At 46.2% G+C, this 23,210-nt stretch overlaps 1 protein-coding gene across 19 annotated transcripts in view; it reads left to right on the forward strand.

The window, feature by feature from the left end:
* The window catches only part of Nedd4l (NEDD4 like E3 ubiquitin protein ligase), a 337,346-nt gene that overhangs the window by 297,994 nt on the left and 16,142 nt on the right, over window positions 1-23,210 (forward strand). For 10 of the 19 annotated variants that reach the window (XM_076555369.1, XM_076555367.1, XM_076555370.1 and 7 more), the window contains 9 exons: window positions 917-1,048; window positions 1,566-1,685; window positions 2,735-2,932; window positions 5,955-6,032; window positions 8,173-8,227; window positions 13,504-13,562; window positions 18,109-18,174; window positions 19,843-20,072; window positions 21,910-22,031. In XM_076555369.1, coding sequence (XP_076411484.1) covers window positions 917-1,048; window positions 1,566-1,685; window positions 2,735-2,932; window positions 5,955-6,032; window positions 8,173-8,227; window positions 13,504-13,562; window positions 18,109-18,174; window positions 19,843-20,072; window positions 21,910-22,031 — 1,060 coding nt within the window. Of the gene's footprint in view, window positions 1-916; window positions 1,049-1,565; window positions 1,686-2,734; window positions 2,933-5,954; window positions 6,033-8,172; window positions 8,228-8,328; window positions 8,383-13,503; window positions 13,563-18,108; window positions 18,175-19,842; window positions 20,073-21,909; window positions 22,032-23,210 lie in introns of all 19 variants that reach the window. The other 9 variants (XM_042263778.2, XM_076555368.1, XM_042263780.2 and 6 more) reach the window with 3 other exon arrangements.

Raw genomic sequence — 23,210 nt, forward strand, 5'->3', positions numbered from 1 at the left:
CCTTTGCTGTCAGGCACTCACCCATCCTCTATGTTCTGATACCCTTTCACCCAGGCTGTATTTCTCAGGCTGCTGCGTACACAAGCCGAAGTGCCAGTGATTCTTTATTATAAAAAAGAAGAAACTCATGCTGAGTGTGGTAGCACACGCCTTTAATCCCAGCACTGGGGAGGCAGAAGCAGGCTTTCTATGAGTTCAAGGCCAGCCTGGTTGGCATAGTGAGTTCTAGGCCTCAAGGCTACATAGTGAAACCCTGTCTCAAAAAAATAAGAAGAAAGATGGAATTTGCACTATCCAATTATAGTCTAAACTGGACATCACTGGTATAAACAAAAACTCTGGTGTGAGGCTCCGTAGACATGATAGGTTCCTTGAGATTATGTCCCCATACACACGTGCAAGTCAAAAGAGGAAAGGCTCTGTGTCACATCATTTTCCCCGGAAGTTTGTGTACCTGGGACCCGAGAAGAACTACGTACTGAGTATCTGTGGGTAGCCAGCAGGGTAGAAGTGTCTAGAGCATTCCTCTTGTGGGCATAGCATGTGGGCAGCTTGAAATTCTCTCTCGAGCTCTGTGGTTTAGCAATGAGCTAGATGGACCAGGTTAGGGTACATCCTCTTTCTCTATAGACACCTTAGTGATGATTGTATTTAAGACCTCAGGGTCTGAGAGCCGGTTTTGTAAGAATATGGATTGCTGCCATCTCACAGGAGAGTTGAAGCTCTTAGAGTCTGTCTCTGACTTCCAGAGACTCTTTTATTTGTGGGTTTTGTTTTGTTTTGTTTTTTTTCCTGTACAACCAGCATTAACTTATCTTGCCCAGAGAAGTCTAATTTCTAGGTGTATGTTACTTTATTAAACTGGTCAGAAAACAAATTCTAGTTGTTAAATAATAACGATTTCTTGCACAAACAGCCATCAGTGGCCTATGTACATACCACGCCGGGCCTCCCTTCAGGCTGGGAAGAAAGAAAGGATGCTAAGGGACGTACATACTATGTCAATCATAACAATCGAACCACAACGTGGACTCGACCAATAATGCAGGTATGCAGATCACCATCCAACCCAGGCTCAAGGGCCTCAGAAGCCAAGGTGTAATGACCAGCATCCTGACCTGATGATGATGTTCATGTCCTATCGTGAGGGGGCCTGTGTTTAGAAGGCATATTCTCACCATAAAGACATGGGTTACCCCTCAGTAGAATATTTGCCTAAGGAAGACTTTGGTCCTTGGATACTTTTATTAAAATGTGACATGATGAAAGATACTTTCAGAAAGCAAGCCTCTGACTGTAGCTAGCTCCCTTCCCCGCCCCCACATCCCTTCCCCCTCCCCCCCCCAAGGCTAGTTGTATACTGGCCAGTGATTCCTTTTCTCTTGAATGTGTTTCCCCATCTTCCCCACCCTCCCACCCCGTACTAGGCTTAATTATTTCCTCCATGTTTTAAATAGACCAGACCTCTTATTATGGCTGCTGTGTGTGGTGAGGGAGTTCACGCTCCCTGATCGCACACAGGGAGATCCTCAGACAAAGCTAACTTGTTTTTGCCTCCAAAATAGCTTGCAGAAGATGGTGCCTCCGGATCAGCCACAAACAGTAACAACCACCTAGTCGAGCCTCAGATCCGCCGGCCCCGTAGCCTCAGCTCGCCGACAGTAACTTTATCTGCCCCGCTGGAGGTGAGAAGGCCGCCTCGTGCCACCAGGGTCACCTCTGTGCCATGGCTTCTCTTCATTCTCTCCTCCCGCTGCCCTGGACTTCATTTCTCAGGCAGCTCCACACGGAGCCGTCGTCCCGGGGTGGCGGTGACGGCTGCTCTGTGAGACTGCCTGCCCCACATGGCCTCTGTGTCTTGCCCGGCTGACATTCCAGACTCCGTCATCTCATCTTCCTTCTCGTGTGGCTGGCCCCCGTGTGTGGTGGCTGCTGCTCTTCTCTGCCGAACTCGTACCATTCCCGTTGTGTGTGCTTCCTCTTGCCTGTCACCTCATCCGAGCTCGTAACTCTTCCAGACAGCGACGCTTCTGTTGAGTTGTACGACCTAGTTACGGCTTCTGTTCACATTTGCTTTGAATGTAGGGTCCTTCGTGGTGTGGGTACGTGTTTCTAACGTGCATTTTCCATCTATCTCTGAAGTCATTGCTGGACATCTGCTTGTACACTCTCCCTGATTGTGTTTTAGTGGCAGCCCTGAACCTCCCAAATGGCAGACACTCCGAAAAGCTCGGGAGTGAATGGATACCTTAAAGGGCCCCGAGGCAAGCTCCTCCTACACGGTGGGAGTGGATAAGAGCGCTTCTAGGCTGGTGCCAGTGCGGGGTCACAACTGTCACTCCGGGTGGCTGCCACCATCGATGGAGGCCCCCTTCTGGACTCTAAAACTCGTCACCATGCTTGTTAGACATTTGGGCTCTTTGAGAGCCGAGGCTCCTTCCTCTTGCTTGTTCTGAAATCTCCACCCATTAAAAAAAAAAAAATGGTATTTTGGGCAGGCGTGATTGGTTGACCAAGAATGACGACTGTTCATCCTTGATATTGTTGCATCTCTAACCAATAGAAAGGCGTAGATTTCGGTTGGTGTGAAAGTAGATGGGGAAATGGGGTCTGGGGGAGCCTCTCCCTCATCGGTCTCCGAGGAAGAGCTCTCTGCGGTACCAGCTGCGCATTGTGACGTGTCGGATTGGCACGGCGGTGAAGAAGAGTTCTAACCCTCGTTATTGTCCCTTAGGGTGCCAAGGACTCCCCCATACGCCGCGCTGTGAAAGATACCCTTTCCAACCCACAGTCCCCTCAGCCGTCACCCTACAACTCCCCCAAACCACAGCACAAAGTCACACAGAGCTTCCTGCCACCAGGCTGGGAGATGCGGATAGCTCCAAACGGCCGGCCCTTCTTCATTGACCATAACACAAAGACTACAACGTGGGTAAGGCTGCTGCTTTTCTCTGGCTCCGCTTTTTTTTTTTTTTTTTTTATTCCCATGAGCTCCGGGTAATTCCTTCCTTTTCTGACTCGGTACTCACAGTTCTTGTAGAGGCGTTCCCCCACCAACTCTGAGGCCAGGGTCCTAAAAGGCTGGTGGCCGCTCTGGAGGTACTGTACCAGCTTGGCAGTCCCGGAAAGGTCTGGTTTTAATAATTGGTTCCATTTGTGGGGGGCGAAGGTGGCCTTCACCTTGCTAGTCTTTTGACTTCATCCCGTGCTATTAGGAAGTGTATTAGGAATCAGGTAACATTTAAAGCTAATGTTTTCCGTCTCTCTCTTTGCCATACACACCCCTTACAAGAGGAGTTCTTTTCGTTCTAGTGGCCATTTCAGACCAGCATTTTGTATCTCTGTGCTGCATTTTTCTTTCTTCTTTTCACGGATTACAAGAGTGCCCATATGACCGGGTTCAAACCTGACTGTTCTTCCCAGTGAACGTGTTGACAAAACTGATTTCTCTGACCGTGTTGCTCCTTTGTGTGTTCTGAATTCACATGTATGAAAGAGCCCGGGCGTTGCTCTCTTGGGTTGGGAGAAATGAGATGAAGCCAAGGTGACTGATGTCTCTGTGACCCTCTCCGACTTTGTTTCTTCAGCCGAATCAGAGCTTGCTTTTTTTAAGTCAATGTTCCTCTCTCGCACAGTCCTAGCCCTGTAATTCAGCTCAGTGCGCCTCTCTTGGTTCCACTTAGTTTGGCTGCAGCAGGAACTTCATTTTTCTGCCTGTCCAATCTGATTGTGCAGAGCGAACTCCAGGGTTCTTCTTGCTCGGAAGTGACGGGACTTTTTCCCTGGATGGCTCCTCCGTCTTGGATCAGCTGCGCACGTGCACTCTCTCAATTCCCGTTTCTGGTTGTGGTGGATGTCCAGTCGATGGGACGGCGGTGTTAGGTTAAGGAAAAGGCTTCACCCAAGGTGACCCTGGCTATCGTTTACACTCAGTCTGTGGTGTAATGTTAATTCAATCCCTTGAGAATCGGTCTAGAGGGCAATGTGCTCCCTGATGTCCTGTGGATGGAGGTGCAGTATGTCCCCACAAGGGCATTCTTGGCCGATGGGGTAGGCCTCTGTCTTCCTCTGTGGGATGTTTAACGTCCTTGGCTTCCACCACGGAATGCTAATGGCTCTCATCACCCTCCTGATACACCAGTGATCAGAAACGCACCCGAATTTCCAAGCACCCCACAGTGAGAACCATTCTCAGGGCCCTTCCCTGATTTGCTAAAAAGGAATTTACTTACCTGCCAAGAGCCTTTACCATCGAGATCTGGTGACATTCATTTGGTAAACTGATAACTACTTCTGAGGCGTAGCGTGACATGGAAGTTTGTTTGACTCACCTTTGAGTCGGAAGATAGTGTTACGGGCTTGCGGGCTGAGAAGAAGACAGCAGCTCTTTGGCAAATAAAACCGTTGGAGATTGGTTTAGGGTCTTTTTTTAATTTCTTCTTTTTGTCATCGACACAGAACCCTGGCGGTCCTTCTGGTGTTCCCACTTTCTGTGGCACTAACTGGGGTCTCATACCCTTAGCCAGAAACCGGAGCTCCAGAGATAGGGGATAAATATCATAAAAGTCAGAGGATTAAGTGAATGGAGCCACCGTGGCTTGCCAACATAAGCTATGATTTTAGTAATGTGAACTGGCTTAGTAATCAAATCCCCTAACCTTTTCACAGCCTTTCACGCCCCAACCGTAGTGGTTAAGTGCAGCTGGGCAGGTTTCATTTTAAATAGCATTGGCCTCATTTATTGCCGGCACTGGTGCCAGATGAAGCCTGCTTTTAATTACCATTTGTCTCTTTTTTACCCGGATTCTTAACTACGGACTGATTGGCTCGCTTGCACATTTCATTTATTTTGCACATTTCATCGTTGCTGCTGCCATAGAAAATTCTTGGGCAACAACTGGAAATCCCTGGTTACCTCCCTTCCTCAGCAGGCAGGTGTGCTGGCACAGCTGGGCCATCTCACCCAGGCGGAGACACCCGTACGGCATTCTCATCCTGAAAAACAGATTCAGAATTGCATGTCTGTCTTGACACAGGGATGGGAGGAGGCAGGAGCAGAAAAAGACACTTGCTGCATTCAGGCCTGTTTGCAGTAGGCATGATGAGGCTCAGTGGCATGGGTAGCACGCTCTTGTCAGGTCTGAGTGTTGGAACAGAAGGAAGAACAATGGATGAGGCAAACTGGGAACAGTGAAAATACCACTTCTTCCCCCTTCACCCTGTGCCGTGAGTCCTTGAATCTCCCTGGAAGCATGAGAAGGCTCAGGCCAGTGTCCCCTTTCTATACACTGAGAGGGTAAAAGTCCATAGAAGCCTATCTACAGGGCACAGCCTTTGTACAGTTTCCTCATCTAAGGAAACTGAGACAAGGAATGGTGCAAGATTAGATGTCTATTTTTTGCAAACCATAAACCATGACCAAAGATGCCAGAATGTATATTTTTCTTTCATTGATTTTTTTTTCCTGGCCTCTTAGGAGCATATCCTTTAAAGAAAAATTCTTACCAAGTTTTATGAATGAAAGCCTAATTATGAGAACTCAATCAAGAGTCTCATTCAGGTTGCTTGCTATCACACATATGGTTTCATATGATGAAGCAGGCTGTCCCTAGAATAGCACATGGACTGTATAATCAGACAGATTCAGAAAGATTTGGGGGCGCCCCAGTCCTAAGGAATGCTGTTCTCAAAGAGTCAGTATCTAGAGACTGAACACTCACCTCATCTCCTTCTCTGGAGGACAGCCATGCATCCTCCATTCAGCTTGCTTTCCCCTCTGTACCTTCTCTGAGTCTTAGGGAAATAGTTAACCTTTCATTGAAATGTTTGTTCTCCTTTCCTGAGATGTGGTAGCCAAGCTTCCTCTACCACACAGAAATCTGGGATCCCTCCAGGTGCCCATGAGTGCACACAGAGTCCCCCTTAACAGTTGCCATGTACATCTTTTTCTGCAGGAAGATCCACGGTTGAAATTTCCAGTACATATGCGGTCAAAAGCATCCTTAAACCCCAATGACCTGGGCCCTCTTCCTGTGAGTATACTTCAGAGGCATGAAATGGTCTAGAAATGTCTGCTTACCTTCTCAGTGTTCACGGAGAGGCCTGTGGGTCTCCTCTAGGCTCTCTGGGCCCATTGGTTGGTACTCTCTAGAAGGGCTAGATGTTAGGGCCATTTGAAAGGCACGTTAATCGTGCATGCAGTACCAGTACTTGTGAAAGGAGGCTTTTAATTACTAGCCCTCAGTGGAAGTTAGTTTTTGATCTAGGACATGTGCAAGAGGTGTACACTGCAGGTGCCAATTTAAGCAGCATGCATTTATTTTGTAACCTAGCAACTAGTGAGCCCCAGCCATACTGCTAAGTCATGGGAACAAAACCCTTAAGAATCCTGGGGAAGGAAAAGGCACAAATAACCACGGGAAGTTTCTCTAAGTCATTTAACCTGTAGGGTTTTGTTTTTTGTTTTTTTTTTTTGTTTTTGTGTTTTAAGTGTTTTTCTGTTTGTTGTAGATTCTTTACAAACCTCGGGGGGGGGGGTTGATTTTTGTTTCATTTTATTTTGCAATTTTGTTCTCTTTGGGAGCCGTGGTATGATTTGGTCTGCATTGAGTTTGGGATGAAACCTTGACTGTCTGCCTTTTTCAACAGCCCACCTTTCCTAAAAGATGCTAGAGGTGTGGAGACAGGGTTGGGTTGGGTTTGGGGGGTTCTAGCGTTTTTTTTTTTTAGACAGCCCAGGCCAACCTGGAACTCAAAACCCCCTGCTCTCACTTCCCAGGTGCTAGGATAGCGAGCATGGACCACCTCGCCCAAGCGCTAACACTGTTTTGAAGTGGCAATGGTTTGCTATTTTCCAAGGATATAAGAGCCTTTCTGTTCCTGCTGTGTGATAGACTATGACAGAACTGGGGACAGAAAAGTGCCGGGTTGGTCTTCATCCATGAGATTTGCAGTTAACCCTCACCATCCAGATGTATTTGGTTCCTGGCTTCTGAGGGAAACAATCTAAAAAGGCAATTTTTTTTTTAAGTATAAGAAAATCTCTTGGGCTGGGGAGATGGCTCAGTGTATAAGCCGCACAAGCATGAGGACCCAAGTTTGAATTCCTGGAACCCACGTGAAAAGCTAGACTTAGCCACATGCACGCCTGTAGCCCCGGGCCTACAGAAGGCAGACTAAAGGAACACTGGAGCTTGCTGACTGCTAGGCTACTTCCAGGTTCAGGAAAAGATCTTCTCGAATGAGTAAGGATACCCAGTGTCTTCCTCCGACTTCCACATACATGGGCGTGTACACCTGCACACACGTGTGCACATCTTTGTTAGGTTAGAGAGCCCTCAAGGAAGGCAGCCGACAGCAACCTCAGACTTCCACACCCGTTCCCACACCTGTGCACACACACCTTCCTCTATGTACACCCAGATACAGAAGCAGAGGAAGGAGGGGAAGCCGGTCGGTTGCCCAGAACCTTTAGTTCCTCTGTGGTGAGAGTCCTCAGCCCTGGGTTACTCAGCCTCTTAATAAAGACTAAAGCTACTGTGTGCTACATTGTTATACGAGTCCCCCCTCCTCCGTCCCTGAAGTACACAGTAGGTATTTTAACTAAGTGAACTCTCCATACTGGACTCCTTTTAAAATATATCTTAGATGTATTATTTTTTAGGTGTCTTTTTGTTTTGCCTGAATGTGTGTATATACACCATGTGTATGCCTGACACCCCACAAAAGTCAGAAGAAGGCAGAGCAGATCCACTGGACCTGGAACCATGGATGGTTTTGAGACACTGTGTGGGTGCTGGGAAACAAACCCAGGTCCCCTTCGAGAGCATCAAGTGCTTTTAATGTCTGAGCCATCTCTCCAGTCCCCGTCCCCACCCCCACCCCCACCCCGCCCCACCACTGCACTGAATTCTTGAATGGTTTACTGGGGTTCCCATGGAGCACTATTTCTGGTCTTTCCTATGGTGAAAGCTTGTGAGACACTTGAGCTGGTGTGACTTGTTAGCTGTGCCCCGGGTTAGCGTTAGTTGACACATTCTCCGTAGGAAGATGTCCCTAGCGGAGAAGAGTAACAGAAGGGTCCTGGAGTTCCCGGTGTCACCGTGGATTTGGGAACCACTAACTGATGTCTCTGTTCTCTTCCCCCCACCCCCTCCTTTTCCTGGATGCCAGCCTGGTTGGGAAGAAAGGATCCACCTGGATGGCCGAACATTTTACATTGACCATAGTAAGTAGACCCCGCTGTGCCCGCAGGTGTGACAGGGTCCTGGCAGGGGAGGGTAGCACAGATGTGACGGTGAAGCTTTTGTCGTTTTACTCCCTGTCCAGGCAGCCAGGTGTTATGTGGAGAGAATGATACCAGAGACTCAGTGCCCTCATACGGTACTGTGCCTGCCTTCCAAGTTTGCTTCCGGGCAGCCCATTGACCTTTCACCCAACCTGATCTTGTGACCTATTAACTTTTTTTTTTTTTTAATTAAAAAATTTTTTTTTTTTTTTGTTGACAGTCCCTTGATATTTGCGCTTTTAATAAATACACTCTGGAAATAGAAAATAAGATTAGACGTACTGATTTAGTTTTACAAAAAACAAATCCACATGAGCCGTGTTTTCAGCTGCCTATGCTTTCAAAACACTGCCTGGGGAGATGCCCGCTCTGACCTTATTTTCTATCATGGCATGTTTCCTCTGCACCCAGCACACTAATGACATGTGTAGCTGTTTTCCTGACACCGTAGGATTTGCTAAAGAATCTTGCTTTAGCACCTAGGACTACATGTGTGGTTTCTCGTTGCATCTAAAAGTTAAACTAATCAGTGTTTGCTTTCAGCCAGGGAGTTGGTTTTGGAGGGCCGGGGTAGGTTTTTCTTTTTTGAGATAGTTCGTTCTTCATGGAATTATATTCATGTAGCCCTAAAACGTCTGAAGAAAGAAAGGGGGGGGGGCATTAAAGAAGGCTGACGCCTTCAAAGTTCAAATCTGTGTGCAGTCGGTAGTATTTTGTTCTGTGTTTTTATTTAGTTGGTAAGCAGGAAGTGAGCGCCAGGTCTCGGGTTTTGATAACCGAACAGAGTATTGATGAGCCTTCTGTTGAGAAGCCTATTCCCAAGCAATGCTCATATGCAGGCAGGTGGCCCTTTTGGAGGGAGGGGGATTTAGCTCCTCTGAGTGTTGCTAGGGGACCCAGTCATGAGAGTTAGTGGGTGTGAAGTCAGTAAGAAGGCCCAGCCAAAACTCAGAATATTTAGGGGGCTGGGCCACCCTTGAACTTAAATCACATTTTTTCAATATATATAAACTTTGATTTTTGTCTTTGATCAGAAAAAAATACTGAGTTATGTTCTTTCCAGCACCATACTATGAGCACACAGCTGTCAACATAAACACTTGAAATGTCTGCATGCATTACCTCCCCCCAGAATACTATTTGTTCTAAATTCTGAGACTTTTCTACAATTGGAGCTACATTGGCAAGCTGTATCTCTTAATGCCACTAAAAACAGTTCTCCATAATTTACCAATTGCCCTGTGGACAGCCATAAAGGGATACATGCCAGTGAAATCATTCTTGGGCCTTTCCCTCAAAATCTAATCTGTCAAGCAGAAAATCCCCGTGTTTTCAAAGGCTTTCTCAGGTCAGTGGGTATTCCCCAAAATGGCTTTAATCGCCTGATAGATAAGATTTAGGAATTCCCTTAGCTTCAGAGTGAAGTCTCTCTTTCCAAACAGTTAGCTGACAGAAATCCGCCATCTCCCTTTGCCCTCATCATGCCCATAGGGTGGGCATGAGGCTTCGCTCCAGGCATGATGGGTATTTCCTACATTGTCAGTGGTTGACTTGAGAGGCAGACTTCCAGAAGCACGGAATGCTTACGTTTGGACTTGGTGGCTATTTATTGATGAGCTCCCTCTGTGTGAAGTGTTAGAGAAATCTCTGGAATGAAATCTCTAGCACTCACGGTGGAAAATATTTTTCTTACAGACCAGATGTGCCCCCAGAAGTCGAGTCATTGGCAAGCTGTATCTCAAACACAAAGGTTAAAAGAGAAATTCCAGTAAATTCTCGTGTTCCTCCCCACTGCCCACAGTTACCAAACCTGTGAGCAGAAGCTCCAGTGGTGGCGTTTCTCATCCTCTACTTCCTTCTTGTCATTTGATTTGAGTTTAATGTCTCAAAGGTAAAAGGCATGTTTTGATTCAGAAGCTCTTTTTTAGAACACTGGCTAACTGTTGGCCAGTTACACCTATTGGCAGTCCTTCACTGCAAATTCCCAAATTCTGTGGCCCCAGGAAAATGGGTGTGGTTCTAAGTGCTCAGACTATGTGTGAAGGACGTTGTCATTAAGTCATTGTGGAGATACTGGTGGATTTTGCTAGATAACCATTTGGAAAGAGGGCCTTCACTCTGAAGGTAAGCAAACTCCTAAATCTTCTCCAACAGACGATTGAAGCTGTTTGGGGGCACACCCACTGAAGCCCCTGTTAAATGTTGGGGCATGGTTAGTAGCGGAGAGGAATTGTGGGATTGGATATCATATAATCCTGTCCTCAAGGGCCATGTCCAGTAGAGAGTACCAGGAGGTATCTTACATATTTTGTTGGAAGGCAAACCTGTTAATATGAGTGCTCAGCTTCATGGTGGCTGAAAATGGCTTTATGAGGTGTGTTCTCTTTCTCAGACAGATTTTGAGCAGGAATCACCCTAAAGAGCTCAGTGGAAATCAACTTTAGAACAGATAGGCCAGCAGCTCCCACACTGGGAGTGGGGACTGCCCCCATGGTCTCTGTCTCTCAAAGCCATAAAGCTTTGCTCATAATGTGTATGTGAATAGACATTTACAAGAGACTGGTCATACTATACCATCCCCAAGGGCAGGACTTTTCAGCCTGTGGGCCGCAGCCCCCATGGGGTCACATATCAGATACGTACATTACAATTCATAGCAGTAGCAAAATCACAGTTATGAAGTAGCAATGAAAATAATTTTATGGTTGGGGGTCACCGCAACGTAAGGAGCTGTGTTAAAGGGTCACAGTTGAGAATCCCCGCTCAAGGGCATGCAGTCCTGTTCTGCCTGGTTAGCATGTAAAGGAGGCCGGCATGGCACCCAGGTATCTGACAGGTATGAGGACTCAGTTTCACTCTGCAAACAGTCAGAGCTTTTGAAGGTCTCTTTCCTGGAGTCGAGTAACAGTAGTCAGATGTATTCTTGAGAATAAACTTTGGGCAGACCTGTGGAGGAAATCTTGAAGAGAGGCTGGTTAGGCCGTGGCACTGGGAGTCTGGAGCATAGACTGACTACTCCAGGAAACAGATGCAAGAAGGGACGTGATGGCAGCTTGGTGGTCACCAAGGACAGGCAAGGGCGTGGGCAGGTTGCAGACTCCGGTAGTGGATTGTGATACTGCTTTGTTAATCAGGCGTGTGTCTCTGTGACAGATACCTGGCACAGACAATTTCAAGGAGGAAGAATTTCTTTGGGCTGCCAGTTTCAGAGCTCCAGCTGTCCTTTGCTCCTGATTCTGAGCCATCCGCGGGGGTATAAAGCATGGCAGAGGCTGTTCATCATGGCAGACAGGGAGAGAGTGACCGAATGCCTAGGCCGATGGGCGTTCTCGTTTCTCCCCTTTCGATCCGTCCTAGCACCCAGCCTGTGGGACGGTGCTGCCCACGTTCAGGCAGCTCTGTCCTCCACCCCCTCCGTTAATCCTCTCTGGAAAAGCCCTCACAGACACACCCAGTGGTTGGCTCCACTAATCTCAATTCAGGCAAATCAGCCATCCAGATTAATCCCTCAGGCTGCTGACTGGAGGATTGGGTTACATGGGGGCACTCCGTGGTATCGGTGAGCACCTGCTCGGGAATCTCAGGGAATCCCAGTACAGGTGTCAGGGATGCAGTCTGGCGTTCAGTCTGGTCAGAAGACTTGGAAGTCCTCGCGTGTTGGCAGTGGTCGGATTATTTTCCGTTTTGATGACAAATACCCAGTCACCACCGATCTTACCCAAGCTGCTATATAAAGGCACAGTTCTATCCAGCTGTATCCAGCTGTAACCCGCTGTCCTCTGCGACCTGTATTTGATTGGGTTGGATTTTCCATCTCAGTAGCAGCTTTTACTGTCCAAAGTCGTCTCCTTTTAGACATTAGACAACCTGAAGCACCACCTGCACCCGTCAGTGTTCCCTGAAAGTTGAACTTCTCATTCATGTCCTTTTTCTACCAACCCCCCCCCCCAAAAGCATTGTAGATGTATAGTCTTAGGGTTTTGTTTCCTAATGTAGACCACTTTTATCCCTAGTATATATTCATTACACAGAATAATGAGCTGCATCATGACATTTGCATACATGTATTAGCATCTGCTTTCATCATAATCAGCCTAGAGCATTTCTGTTAGCAATGCCTCTGCTTTTCGTGAAGTTAATGCTATCAAGGTGTATACATTAGCTGAGGTGCCTGTTAAAGCTGAGTCCGTGCGTTGCCCTCACCTCACCCGCAGGCTAAGAATGAACAGGGTGAGTTTCCAGAGAAGTAATCCCCCCTTTTTCTCTTTTCAACTTAGAAGTACTTATTGTACCCCAACCTGCCCTCGCCATATCTTTTTCATCTGAGAACCCCAGAACTTTACCTGGTGCCCCCCACATAGGCCTCTCTGAAGCCTTTTAGTCATGCGCAGGTGAAACCCCACAGGACCCAGGCAGCTGCTCTAGGCCATCACCTGGGCAAGTGATGGTGTGGCTGGAGAAAAGCAGTTTTGGTCACACCCACTCACTTGGAAGAAAGGAAACTGCCTCCTGCCCAGCCAGGTTGCAAGGGAACCCTTTCTCTGGGATCTTGCTCAGCTGCATCTAATTCTTTTTTTTTTTCTTTTTTCTTTGTGTGTGTGTGTGTGTGTGCGCGCGCTAATAGTCATCTATTGTGTTAATTATTCTTCTGCTTGATGTAGCCAGATATCTGACAAGAAGCAATTTAGTTTTTTTGTTTGAAGCAATTTAGTTTTGCTTCAGTTGCGCGTGCGTGCGTGTGAGAGGTGCATGGGGTGGATTATTCGTTTGTTCGGTGTAGAGTCCCTGCTTGAAGGCCATTTTTCAACATCCTAGGCAGATTTTAAGAAGTATTTGAAATGAGAAAAAAAATGTGTATGTGTGTTAACTTCCTAGATTACTAAAAATTCTTATGCCTTTTGGAAATCAAGATCAAGTTATAAATCCTTGCAAGTTAAGGGGTTTATAAATGCAGATTTACCAAATTGCTCTTTGCCAAAAAAAAAATGCAAAGAAATGGTTTTACTTTTGTTGTGCCTTTTTTTTATTGTTTTTGACTAATCATACATATGTTTGCCATGTACAGCAGTGTTACCTTCTAATCCCAAATACTAAATCCTCCTCCCTGGGGTCAAGGCAAAGGGGCTGGATGGACTTTGGAGAAGGAAATTCTTTCTTAAACATTCTGTTGGCAAAAGGAGTTAGAATTAATGCCCTGATGTTTTTAATGTTTTCAGATAGCAAAATTACTCAGTGGGAAGATCCAAGACTACAGAACCCAGCCATCACTGGTCCGGTCAGTATTTTCATGTTCCTCCTCTTCATACGAGCATGTGGCTGTGTATAACACACCCTTCGTGTATTACTCATTACTGTGATGTCAAGAGACTGGTGACATTGAGTGGTTTAAGATTCATCCTGTCTCTTCAGTGAGTTTTCTAGATGGGGTACAGTTGCATGGGTTTGGAACATTTTCTTCCCGGTCCTTTGTAAAGGGATGGTCTAAATGTATAATCGGGGTTTTCTCCTGTTTTTAAACAGTAAAGCAGAGTTTAGTTGAGAGTATTTTGATACAGGCTTAAGCATGAGAGTTAGGAGAAGGAGAGGCACTCAGAAGAAAGGAAACAGATGTGGGTATGGGCTCCTTAAGAGGCCCTCAGCCAGGCAGTGGTGCTGCATGCCTTTAATCACAGCACTTGGGAGGCAAAGTCAGCCTGACCTACAGAGCTAGTTCCAGGACAGCCAGGACTCTAGAGAGAAACCTTGTCTCAGAAAAAAAGAAAGAGGGAAGAGAGGCATTCCTTTTTATAGGCTGCAAAACCAAGTCCTGTATTTATTTTTTATAGGATGTTGTCACTTGTTTTGGGACAGGGATAATAAATGCATGCTAACCAACTTGAGTCTATTCCACCTTTAAAACCCTGTTGAGAAGGGTTGCAGAGCTGTGGATCTTGCATCCTCAGCTCTGCGGACTCACTGACTTTGTCCTAGTACTGCTCATACGTGCTGGCTAGGAAATGTCAAGTTAGGGGTATGATCCCCTGAAATTTCGCAGCATGCTGTATTCATGGGCAGAGGGAAAATCCTAAGCCCTGTTTGTGGGGACACACTCATCGGCATGGTGCGGTTTGCCAGTGAGCTACAAGTACTGGAGATAAGTTGGGGAGAAAGATGCAGGATATTCACTGGGACCAACAGGAGATTGCCAGTTGGGGGTTCTTATTAAAATAATTCAAGAGCACTCCTGTACAAGTTTTGGCCCATCAGTATTTCTTCATCAACAGGGGAGGTGCTCGTGAGGTCCCTCCTTTCCCCAAGGAATTATTGGCAGTTAATGGTTGCTGGGGGTTGGAAGTGATATGATTTCTTCAGTGGATAATGCATTATCCTTGTTCTAGGAAATAATTTTCTCCATGCACATGTAAAAAGTCCCATTGGTCTATGATGTTTTGTTGTTGTTGTTGTTGGCTGTTGGGGGTGGGGCAGGGGTTGCTGTCCATGAGATGCCTACTAAGGGGATGGGGAAGAAGAGCAGATCTCACCAGGAAAGGGGGATAGAATTTATTGCTATGAAGAGATAAAGGTAAAGCTAAAATGGGATTAAATGGGGAGGGGGGGTGGGATGGTGGGGGAAAGGGGGAATTATGGGGAGGGACCACTAACACTAAAGAATCTTTGAAAAACCGTATGGAAGCCTACTGCTGTGGAAGCTTCCTGAAACACACACATATATGAGAAGGATTTAAATGGGGTCACCATATGGTAGGGGAGGCCAGGCTCCAAGTCACATTCTTTTACAGAGCTGAGGAAGTTACGTAGAGGCAAGGTAACGAGTCTGTCAAAGTTGGCGTGAGGAAGTTGGGGGAGGGTCCCGCGGATTTCAGTCACAGTTGATCTTGACGGACAGTACAGCTAAATGCTTTTCCTCCTCGGGCCTTGGTGCTCTCTGTTCCCCATCTGTTTTCTCCATCTTTCTGCCGAGAGGTTCCTCAGAGCGGCCTCCCCTAGGCTCCCACGAACTAACCCCCCCCCCAAAAAACTCCATCAGTTTTCCTCTTCTTAACACCCACCTCATCCGTTCACTTCCTGTTTCCCTTTTTTTATTAGCATTTATTCAGAGTACAGAATAGTAGTAGTCCTCATAATGACATTTTCATACATACATAGATTTCATACATTATATATATGAATATATATGATGCGCTTCAATCGCACCCACCCCCAACCCCTTACTGCTGATCTTTTCCTACATAATCCCCCTTCTATTTTCATGGATTTTTTTTAAATCTAGATTCTGTCTGTAAGGGAAAATGTGATATCTGTCCTTCTGAGTCTTACTTACGTCATTTTCCATGACTTCTGACTCCACATCTCATCCTTCTTTATGGCTGGATACAACTGGATTGTGTGTGTACCCCGCGCTTTCTTTATCATTTGTTTGTTGATGGATAGCTAGGCTGATTCCCTGCCTTGACTTTCTAATGAACGGCTTCCTTACTGCTGTGGCCCTTCACCAGCATCTCCAGGAAGGAACTAGGAAAGGACTTTGTTTTGTGTTCAGTCATTCTTTTTTTTTTTTTTTTTTTTTTTTATTAAGCACTTAAAGGGCTAGGCAGAGAGAACCTCAAGAGTATTCGCTGATGGGTGAACAAGCAACCAGAGAGGTCAGCACATAAGGGATGTGAAGAAAATGATGATGCTTCTGATGGAATATAATGCTAATGGAATGAAGGCCATGATGTCATCTTAGTTTATATCAGAACACTATGTCTTTGTTCGGTGCCAGTGGCCGCCTAGGTACTAGCAAATGTCAGAACTCGTACACGATTTCATTAGATACAACTCTGCCTGAAATGTATGGGGAAATGTGGTCAGCTCTCAGGCTCAGTGGAAACCCACAGGAAGACAGGCCTGCAGACAGACAGGCAGACAGACAGACAGACAGGCAGACCATAGGCCGTGTGAATGACCTATAGAACGTTCTTGAGCAGACACAGTATAAGAATAGATGTCTTCATTGCTCTTGTATTCAAAATAAATGACATGAACTCTTCTATAAAGAATAGGGGTCTTTTTTTTTTCTTTTTTTTTTTTTTTTTTGCTGGGGGGGGGGGTGGAGGGTCCCATGCCTTAAAACAGAAGGCAAAGGACAAAGGTTTTATTCTTCATTCTGTCTCCTCATGGTCAAGACCAAGAATAATAAAAGGTGCTTGAGTCCAGGGATTCTTTGCTGAGGGTTGGTGTATGTTATCAGCCCCCAACGATACCAGCATAGATCTCACCGCCTGAGTTAATAACTTTGCTAGAATGCGGTGAGTGGCTCTGACTGATGCAGTTGCTGATACATCATTGTTCATAAAGTTAGTCCACTTTGCCTCATAAAAACAAACACAGACCTGGAGGTAGTCAGCCTCCAGGCAGTGGTCTGACTAAAATACTTTATAATGTAGCATATGAAAGTGATTAGAATAGCCACATTCAAATACTACTTTGCCACAAGGCATCCTAGATCTTTCGATGTGTTGTTTGCTTTTGAAACAGGGTCTTGCTGTGGCCCGGGCTGGTCTCAAGTTCATGATCATTGTCCTAGCCTCTCAGGTGCCCCCTGTCTAGGCTATCAAAGCTTTGGATAGTTGTATCTGACTGAGACCTTGAGCCCACCCCACCCCCACCCCACAATGGAGTCATCTGTGCTTCACAGAGAGGACGGTCAAGTGTAAGGGAATTCTTGAACCAGGCCCTACTTTGATTTCGGTTACTGTGGTAAATGACCCAAAGCCCCCTGGGGAAGCTTACAGTTCAGGTCACACAGTCTGTCAAATGAGAACTTGGAGGCCGGCCTGCTTGATGCTCCAGGCGGAGAACTTGGAGGTAGGCCTACAGCATTACTTCCAACAGTGAGGGATGCTGTTGGCCGGCTCACACAGGCCGCTCGTGCTTAGCTGGTTTTCCTATACACCCCAAAATCACCTTCCCTGTGATTGGTGTTGCCTACAGTGGGCTAGAGCCTCTTACAAAAACTGACCATCAAGACAATCCCTAGGCAGACCTAGACAGATCTGATTTCAGGCTGTTACTCGAGTGGACAGTCAAAACCAACCAGAACACCAAGGAAATGGCAAACCTTGTAACGCCTCGATTTAAATCCTTTCCAAAATGGTATTGACTCCAAATTTCCACCCCTTGACCCAGATATCAGTCTGCTGTCCTTTCTGTTGATGGTATTTCTTTAAGTTTTTTGGGTTGGTTTTGTACTACTAGGGTTGGAGCCCAGGGCCTGGCACACTCTTTGCACACTCTTTGCCACTGAGTTATGCCCCCATCGATTGATGTTTTGAGACAGCATCTTGATATATAGTTCAGGGTGGTCTTGAACTCACCATCATCCCACGAGTAATGAATTACTAATAATGAGTACCATGTATGGCTTCTCGCAAGGACTTTTTAAATGATCATATATATCGTTTGGAGTTGTATGTTAAAGTGCCATAGCCAATGATGTTTAACTCCCTGAGAGACAAATGATATGATTATAAAAGATGCTCCGTATCTGTGTATCTCTGTGTGTCACCCTGACTCATACTCTGGCAAAATTCATATAGAATACATACTGGTCTGTGCGGTGTGGTCCTGAGATTCCTTGGCCATCAGTCTGGTTGTGCTGATTAGCCCTCATCATTTCTAGGACTCACCCCCTTCCCTGTGTAGAAATTATGCAGATTTTCTGTAGAAAATGAGTATTTAAGGTTTGCAATTCATGAAACTCTGCCAGCATTGGCTCACTGTACTTAGAATTTCAGACATATGTTTACATTATCTGTGTGTATGAATCTCTCTTGCAGGCTGTTCCTTACTCCAGAGAATTTAAGCAGAAATATGACTACTTTAGGAAGAAATTAAAGAAACCTGTGAGTAATCAACTCTTCGAAAAGCTCTGCATCTTACTGTGTTCCCGTCACCAAAGTTACCTCATTGAAATTAGCCTGTTTGTGACTTGTCTATGTATGCTTACCTTTTCCACTGACCTTTGGTCCACCCAGATCTTCCATCTGAATTTTCTTAACAGAAATGGTAAGGGAAGATGAATTCAGTATCACATATCACATCACCTGAAGGGCAGTTGCGTATGCGAGACATTAAAAAGACATATGGTTCTTATGGAAGAGAAAATAAGTTGAGACCAAAGTCAAATCTGGGAAAACCAGAGTTACATCTCTGTCTCTCTGTCTCTGTCTCTGTCTCTGTCTCTGTCTCTGTCTCTGTCTCTCTCTCTCTCTCTCTCTCTCTCTCTCTCTCTCTTCTTTTCTGAGACAGGGTTTCTCTGTGTAGCTTTGGAGCCTGTCCTGGAACTCATTCTGTAGACCAGGTTGGCCTCAAACTCACAGAGATCCACCTGCCTCTGCCTCCCGAGTGCTAGGATTAAAGGCATGTGCCACCACCGCCAGCTCCAGAATTACATCTCTTTATATTCAGGGGTGCAGTTTTACAAGAGACCCTGGGGATTTTCACACTCAGTCCTAAGTTGGTGCCATGTTTTATATTGGCATGTCTTCTCGCTGCCAACTTCCTGTCTTCTGTGCCCCTTACCTCTCTGGTATGGACCTTAGTTTTGCCCTCTTTTTTCTCAGAATCTTGATGCCCCTGGGTGTGAACCCCAGCATCCTCCTTTACCTGAGGCTGCCTCCCCATCTCTGCTCCCTCTAGTTGATGTCTAGTTCTGAGCTTCGTCCTGTGGTAACGAGGTGTACTGACAGCTTCTGCCCTCAAGTCACAGAATTTATTCTCTGTCCCATGGTTGTGACTCCGCCTCTTCATTCATAACTAAAGACTCTTTGCCCTTGACGCTCACATTGGGGCATACAGTAGTGTTTCTTTGTGAGTCATCCGTGTGTCCTCCAGTGGCAAAGAGCTCCATGCTGCTGGCCATCTAGGACGAGGCTACCCTGGACTTCATCCTTCCAGAAGGCTGTTTGCACACCTCACTTAAGGGCTGGGTATCATTTAGTCAACTTTGGGTTTAGGGATGCCTCTCCCAAACTTAGTAGGTTGGGTGTCCTACTTCTCAATGACAGCACAGTGAACTTGAGGCATCATGGCCTTCATTTCCCAGCTGCAGTCCCGACCACAGATTATTTCCAGCTTGCCTGGAGGTTATTACTTAAAGGTTTAATTACCTGGGATTAGGTCTTTCTTTTGACCGAACCAATATACAGCGATGTCTGTGGGTGAAGTGCCCATGTCCACATAGTGGTATGGATGAGTTTGTGGGCTCAGCAGCTGTTCTCCTGAAAATATGTGGCTGGCTCGGCCTGAGCAGCTGTGAATGGATGCTTCTGTGTGTCCCATCTTGACACAGTGAGGTTCTCCATCTGTGTGAGGACAAAACCATAAAGGAGAGACTCTCAGTGGAGTCAGTGGTCACTGCACATTTATCTGAAACTGTCATCATTTCTGCTTTTTTCTTATTTTTCCAGGGAGGGAGGAAGGGTGTGTATGTGTGCATATGTGCATGAGTGTGTGTGTGTGTGTGTTCACACTGTATGATCATGAGCCTCTCTTTTCATCTTTTCATCTAGGCTGATATTCCAAACAGGTTTGAAATGAAACTTCACCGAAACAACATATTTGAAGAGTCCTATCGGAGGATCATGTCTGTGAAAAGACCCGATGTCCTAAAGGCTAGACTCTGGATTGAGTTTGAATCAGAGAAAGGCCTGGACTATGGGGGCGTGGCCAGGGAGTGGTTCTTCTTACTGTCCAAAGAAATGTTCAACCCCTACTACGGCCTCTTTGAGTACTCTGCCACGTAAGTACATGGATGACGTTTACGGTGTATGCCCCTCCCCCGCTGCTGTTACAGCCGCCTTCTTAATGAATGTAAACCACAGTTAAAAGACAAGTAACTCCCCCATTTGAGATTCCAGTCCCTTCCAACCCCACCACTCTTACAAGTCTAAAAACAAGATCCAACGTGGTGAGGTGCCAACACCATGAACACCCGTGAGTGGCTCTTGTCCTGTCCCTTGGGCTCACAGAATAGAAACTGAAAATGTGTTAGGTGATACAGAGGGAGCAGGGCATCTCTTATTTGTAATGCTATTCTAATTGAAGGGAGGGCTTGTCAGTGTCAGACGTCCGAGAGCTGCATGAACACGGATTCTTTCCTAAGTCTCCCTACTTCAAAGGCAAGTTATGAGGATGTTGAAAACCCGTGCTTGGGATACAAAGGATATTACCCTGGTCCCACAATAGAAGAACCAGGCTGTGCCTTACATTAGGATTTCATCATTGCCTGGCAAGGGAACTGAGGCAGATTGAGTTGTTTTCTCAGCAAACATTTGGCTCCTGTTTTCTCCAGGCTGAGAATGCTCAAGAGCTTGAGGCTGATCCTGAACTCCCAATAGAACAGTTGATCTTGGCAACAGAGATGTTTATTTAGCATTGTTCCAATACGGGCTGCAATGGGTATGGCTTCTCCTACATCTTCCTTCTGGTACCTGTATCACGTTTGGAAGGCTATCTCAGGACAATCTTCAGTTGATCTAGCCAGAAATGCCCTTGGTTGGTAGTGGTTGGTAGTGAGACTTGTGAGAGAATCCACTGTAGAAAACTGGTAACACCATTGAGGTAGAAAGCCGGGTAGGAGCCGAGGACCTTCCCTCTCCCTGTGTCTCCGAGATCATGCCTGGAAAAATCAGTCTGCACTGCCCAGTTGGAAACTCCTCGTCCTCATGATTGAGAGTCCAAAGAGGGCTGTGGGGTATGTCCTGGTGTTTGCATTGTTGAGGCAGCCATGTTCTTCTCCCAGTGCTCTTGAGATCACTTAACCGAAAGTTGGACCTGTAGGGTGTACCCCCAAATCAAAAGCCTCTCAGAGGAATCAACCTTTTTTGATCACAGAAACCATCTACAGAGCTTGTGTCCTTGAGGATCTCTGCACACCCTCTTACACTGTGAGCGTTCTTATCTTCTCAGGATGTCTGCTTGGCGTGTGTGTGTGTGTGTGTGTGTGTGTGTGTGTGTGTGTGTGTGTGTGTATTAGTGCACATGTATACATGTGTTTATGAGGGCCAAAGGACAGCCTCAGGTATCCTCGCTTTGCTTTTAAAGACCGTCTCTCACTGGCCTGGAACTTGCCAAGTAGCTAGGCAGCCAGAAAGCCCCCCAGCCTCCTGAACCCTCAGATTACAAGCATGAGTCACCACACTCATCTTTTTTAAAATGTGTATTCTGGGGATCAAAGTGAAGCCTGCATGTCTGCAAGGCAAGTACTTCATGACTGAGCTATCAGCCTGGGCTCCTGAAATCTCTATAGATAAGAAGTAGGTAACTGTCAGCAGTTTATATATGTTACCTGCTTCAGGAACCCGTAACTGCCAGTCACAGAAAGGGGTCTGTGACCAGTGGGTTACATCCCCAGCTCATATCAGTTGCCACGGTCCCAAAGGTTTGCAAGTGCACTGTAAAATGGGGTGACAGTGTTGCAGCGCACTGTAAAATGGGGTGACAGTGTTGCAATGCACTGTAAAATGGGTTGGCGGTGTTGCAGTGCACTGTAAAATGGGGTGACGGGTGGCAAAGGAAAATTCAGCCTCTTGGATTTCTTTAAGTGTGATTGGACTTCTCTCTTTTCCTCCCCAAAGGGACAACTACACGCTTCAGATCAATCCCAACTCAGGCCTCTGTAATGAAGACCATTTGTCCTATTTCACGTTCATTGGAAGAGTGGCCGGCTTGGCGGTGTTTCATGGGAAACTCTTAGATGGTGAGTTCTTCCAGTCTTGTGCTAGTAAAAGACAGACAGACCTGTTTGCTGTCCTGCAGTCCAGAGTCTCCGTCTACCTGTAGATGATGAGTAAGAGCTTCCCTGGTTCTCTGGAGCTGTTTTTTTGTTTTTTTTTTTCTCACTAGAGGTTGAACCCAGGACCTTGCACGTTCACTCAGAGCCCCAGCCGACAGTGTGTGACTTCCCGGCTTTTCTCTAACAGTGCTCTTCTGGTGCCGTCTCATGCACTGAAGACGGAGCATCTATATATACTTACTCTTTGTAACTGTTAAGTCTGAAGCACAAGCCATTCCATGCTTTTTTTTTTTTTCTTCAGGACACCTTTCCTCTAGTGAGAGCTAGATTCGGTGACAGATGGAAAATTTAATTGAAAAGTTAAATAAATGATCTAATCCATCAGCAGCCTGCGATTGCTCCATTTGTCCCCAAATCAGTTTTTAATGATTTCAAAGTGATGTTATCACTCAGCTAAAGCCTTGGCCCTAGATTGTCCTCTGCAGTAAATGGAGCAAATTAGCTGTCCTTCTTGAGAGGAAATATACAGGAACTCCAGGGCGTGAGAAGTTAGGGCTGAACGCCCCGCCTGAATATACTGAAGCCTGTCATGCAGATCTCTTATGGACTTGGTGGTCTCAAAAGTAGTCCCCTTACATAAGAGAGCACTAGAGAAATCCTTAGTGAGCCAGAAAACCATGAGAAACTTCAGACTTGGGTGTAGAATGGCCGAGAACATTTCCGTGACAGTGGAGAGGCCTGTTGGCCAGGGCATTTGGCTAATTGCCTTTATGGAGTTTGAGCTGCTCCAGTAAATAATTGATGGACCGCCAAACTTTTCTTTTAACATATTTGTACTCCTAATGGCTGGCTAATTGTGATTCTCGGGTATCAACATCTGATTTTGTGGACAGTTTCTGACTTTATCTGTCCCCTGTATGCATAAGGTACGTGCTCCTGTGTGATGCACTGTTCAAGTGTGTGTACAGCTGATACTTGTTTCTGATTTTCTGCTCATGTGTGTCTACAGTAAGTGTTCCTTTCTGACTCTGTCCATGTGTGTATGTATGCAGTAAGCGCTCCTTTCTGACTCTGTCCATGAGTATGTATACAGTAAGCACTTTTATGACTCTGCCCCTGTGTGCATACAGCTTGTCTTTTTAC

This window comes from Peromyscus maniculatus, chromosome 19 (genome assembly GCF_049852395.1).
Source record: "Peromyscus maniculatus bairdii isolate BWxNUB_F1_BW_parent chromosome 19, HU_Pman_BW_mat_3.1, whole genome shotgun sequence".
NCBI classification, from domain to species: Eukaryota; Metazoa; Chordata; class Mammalia; order Rodentia; family Cricetidae; genus Peromyscus; species Peromyscus maniculatus.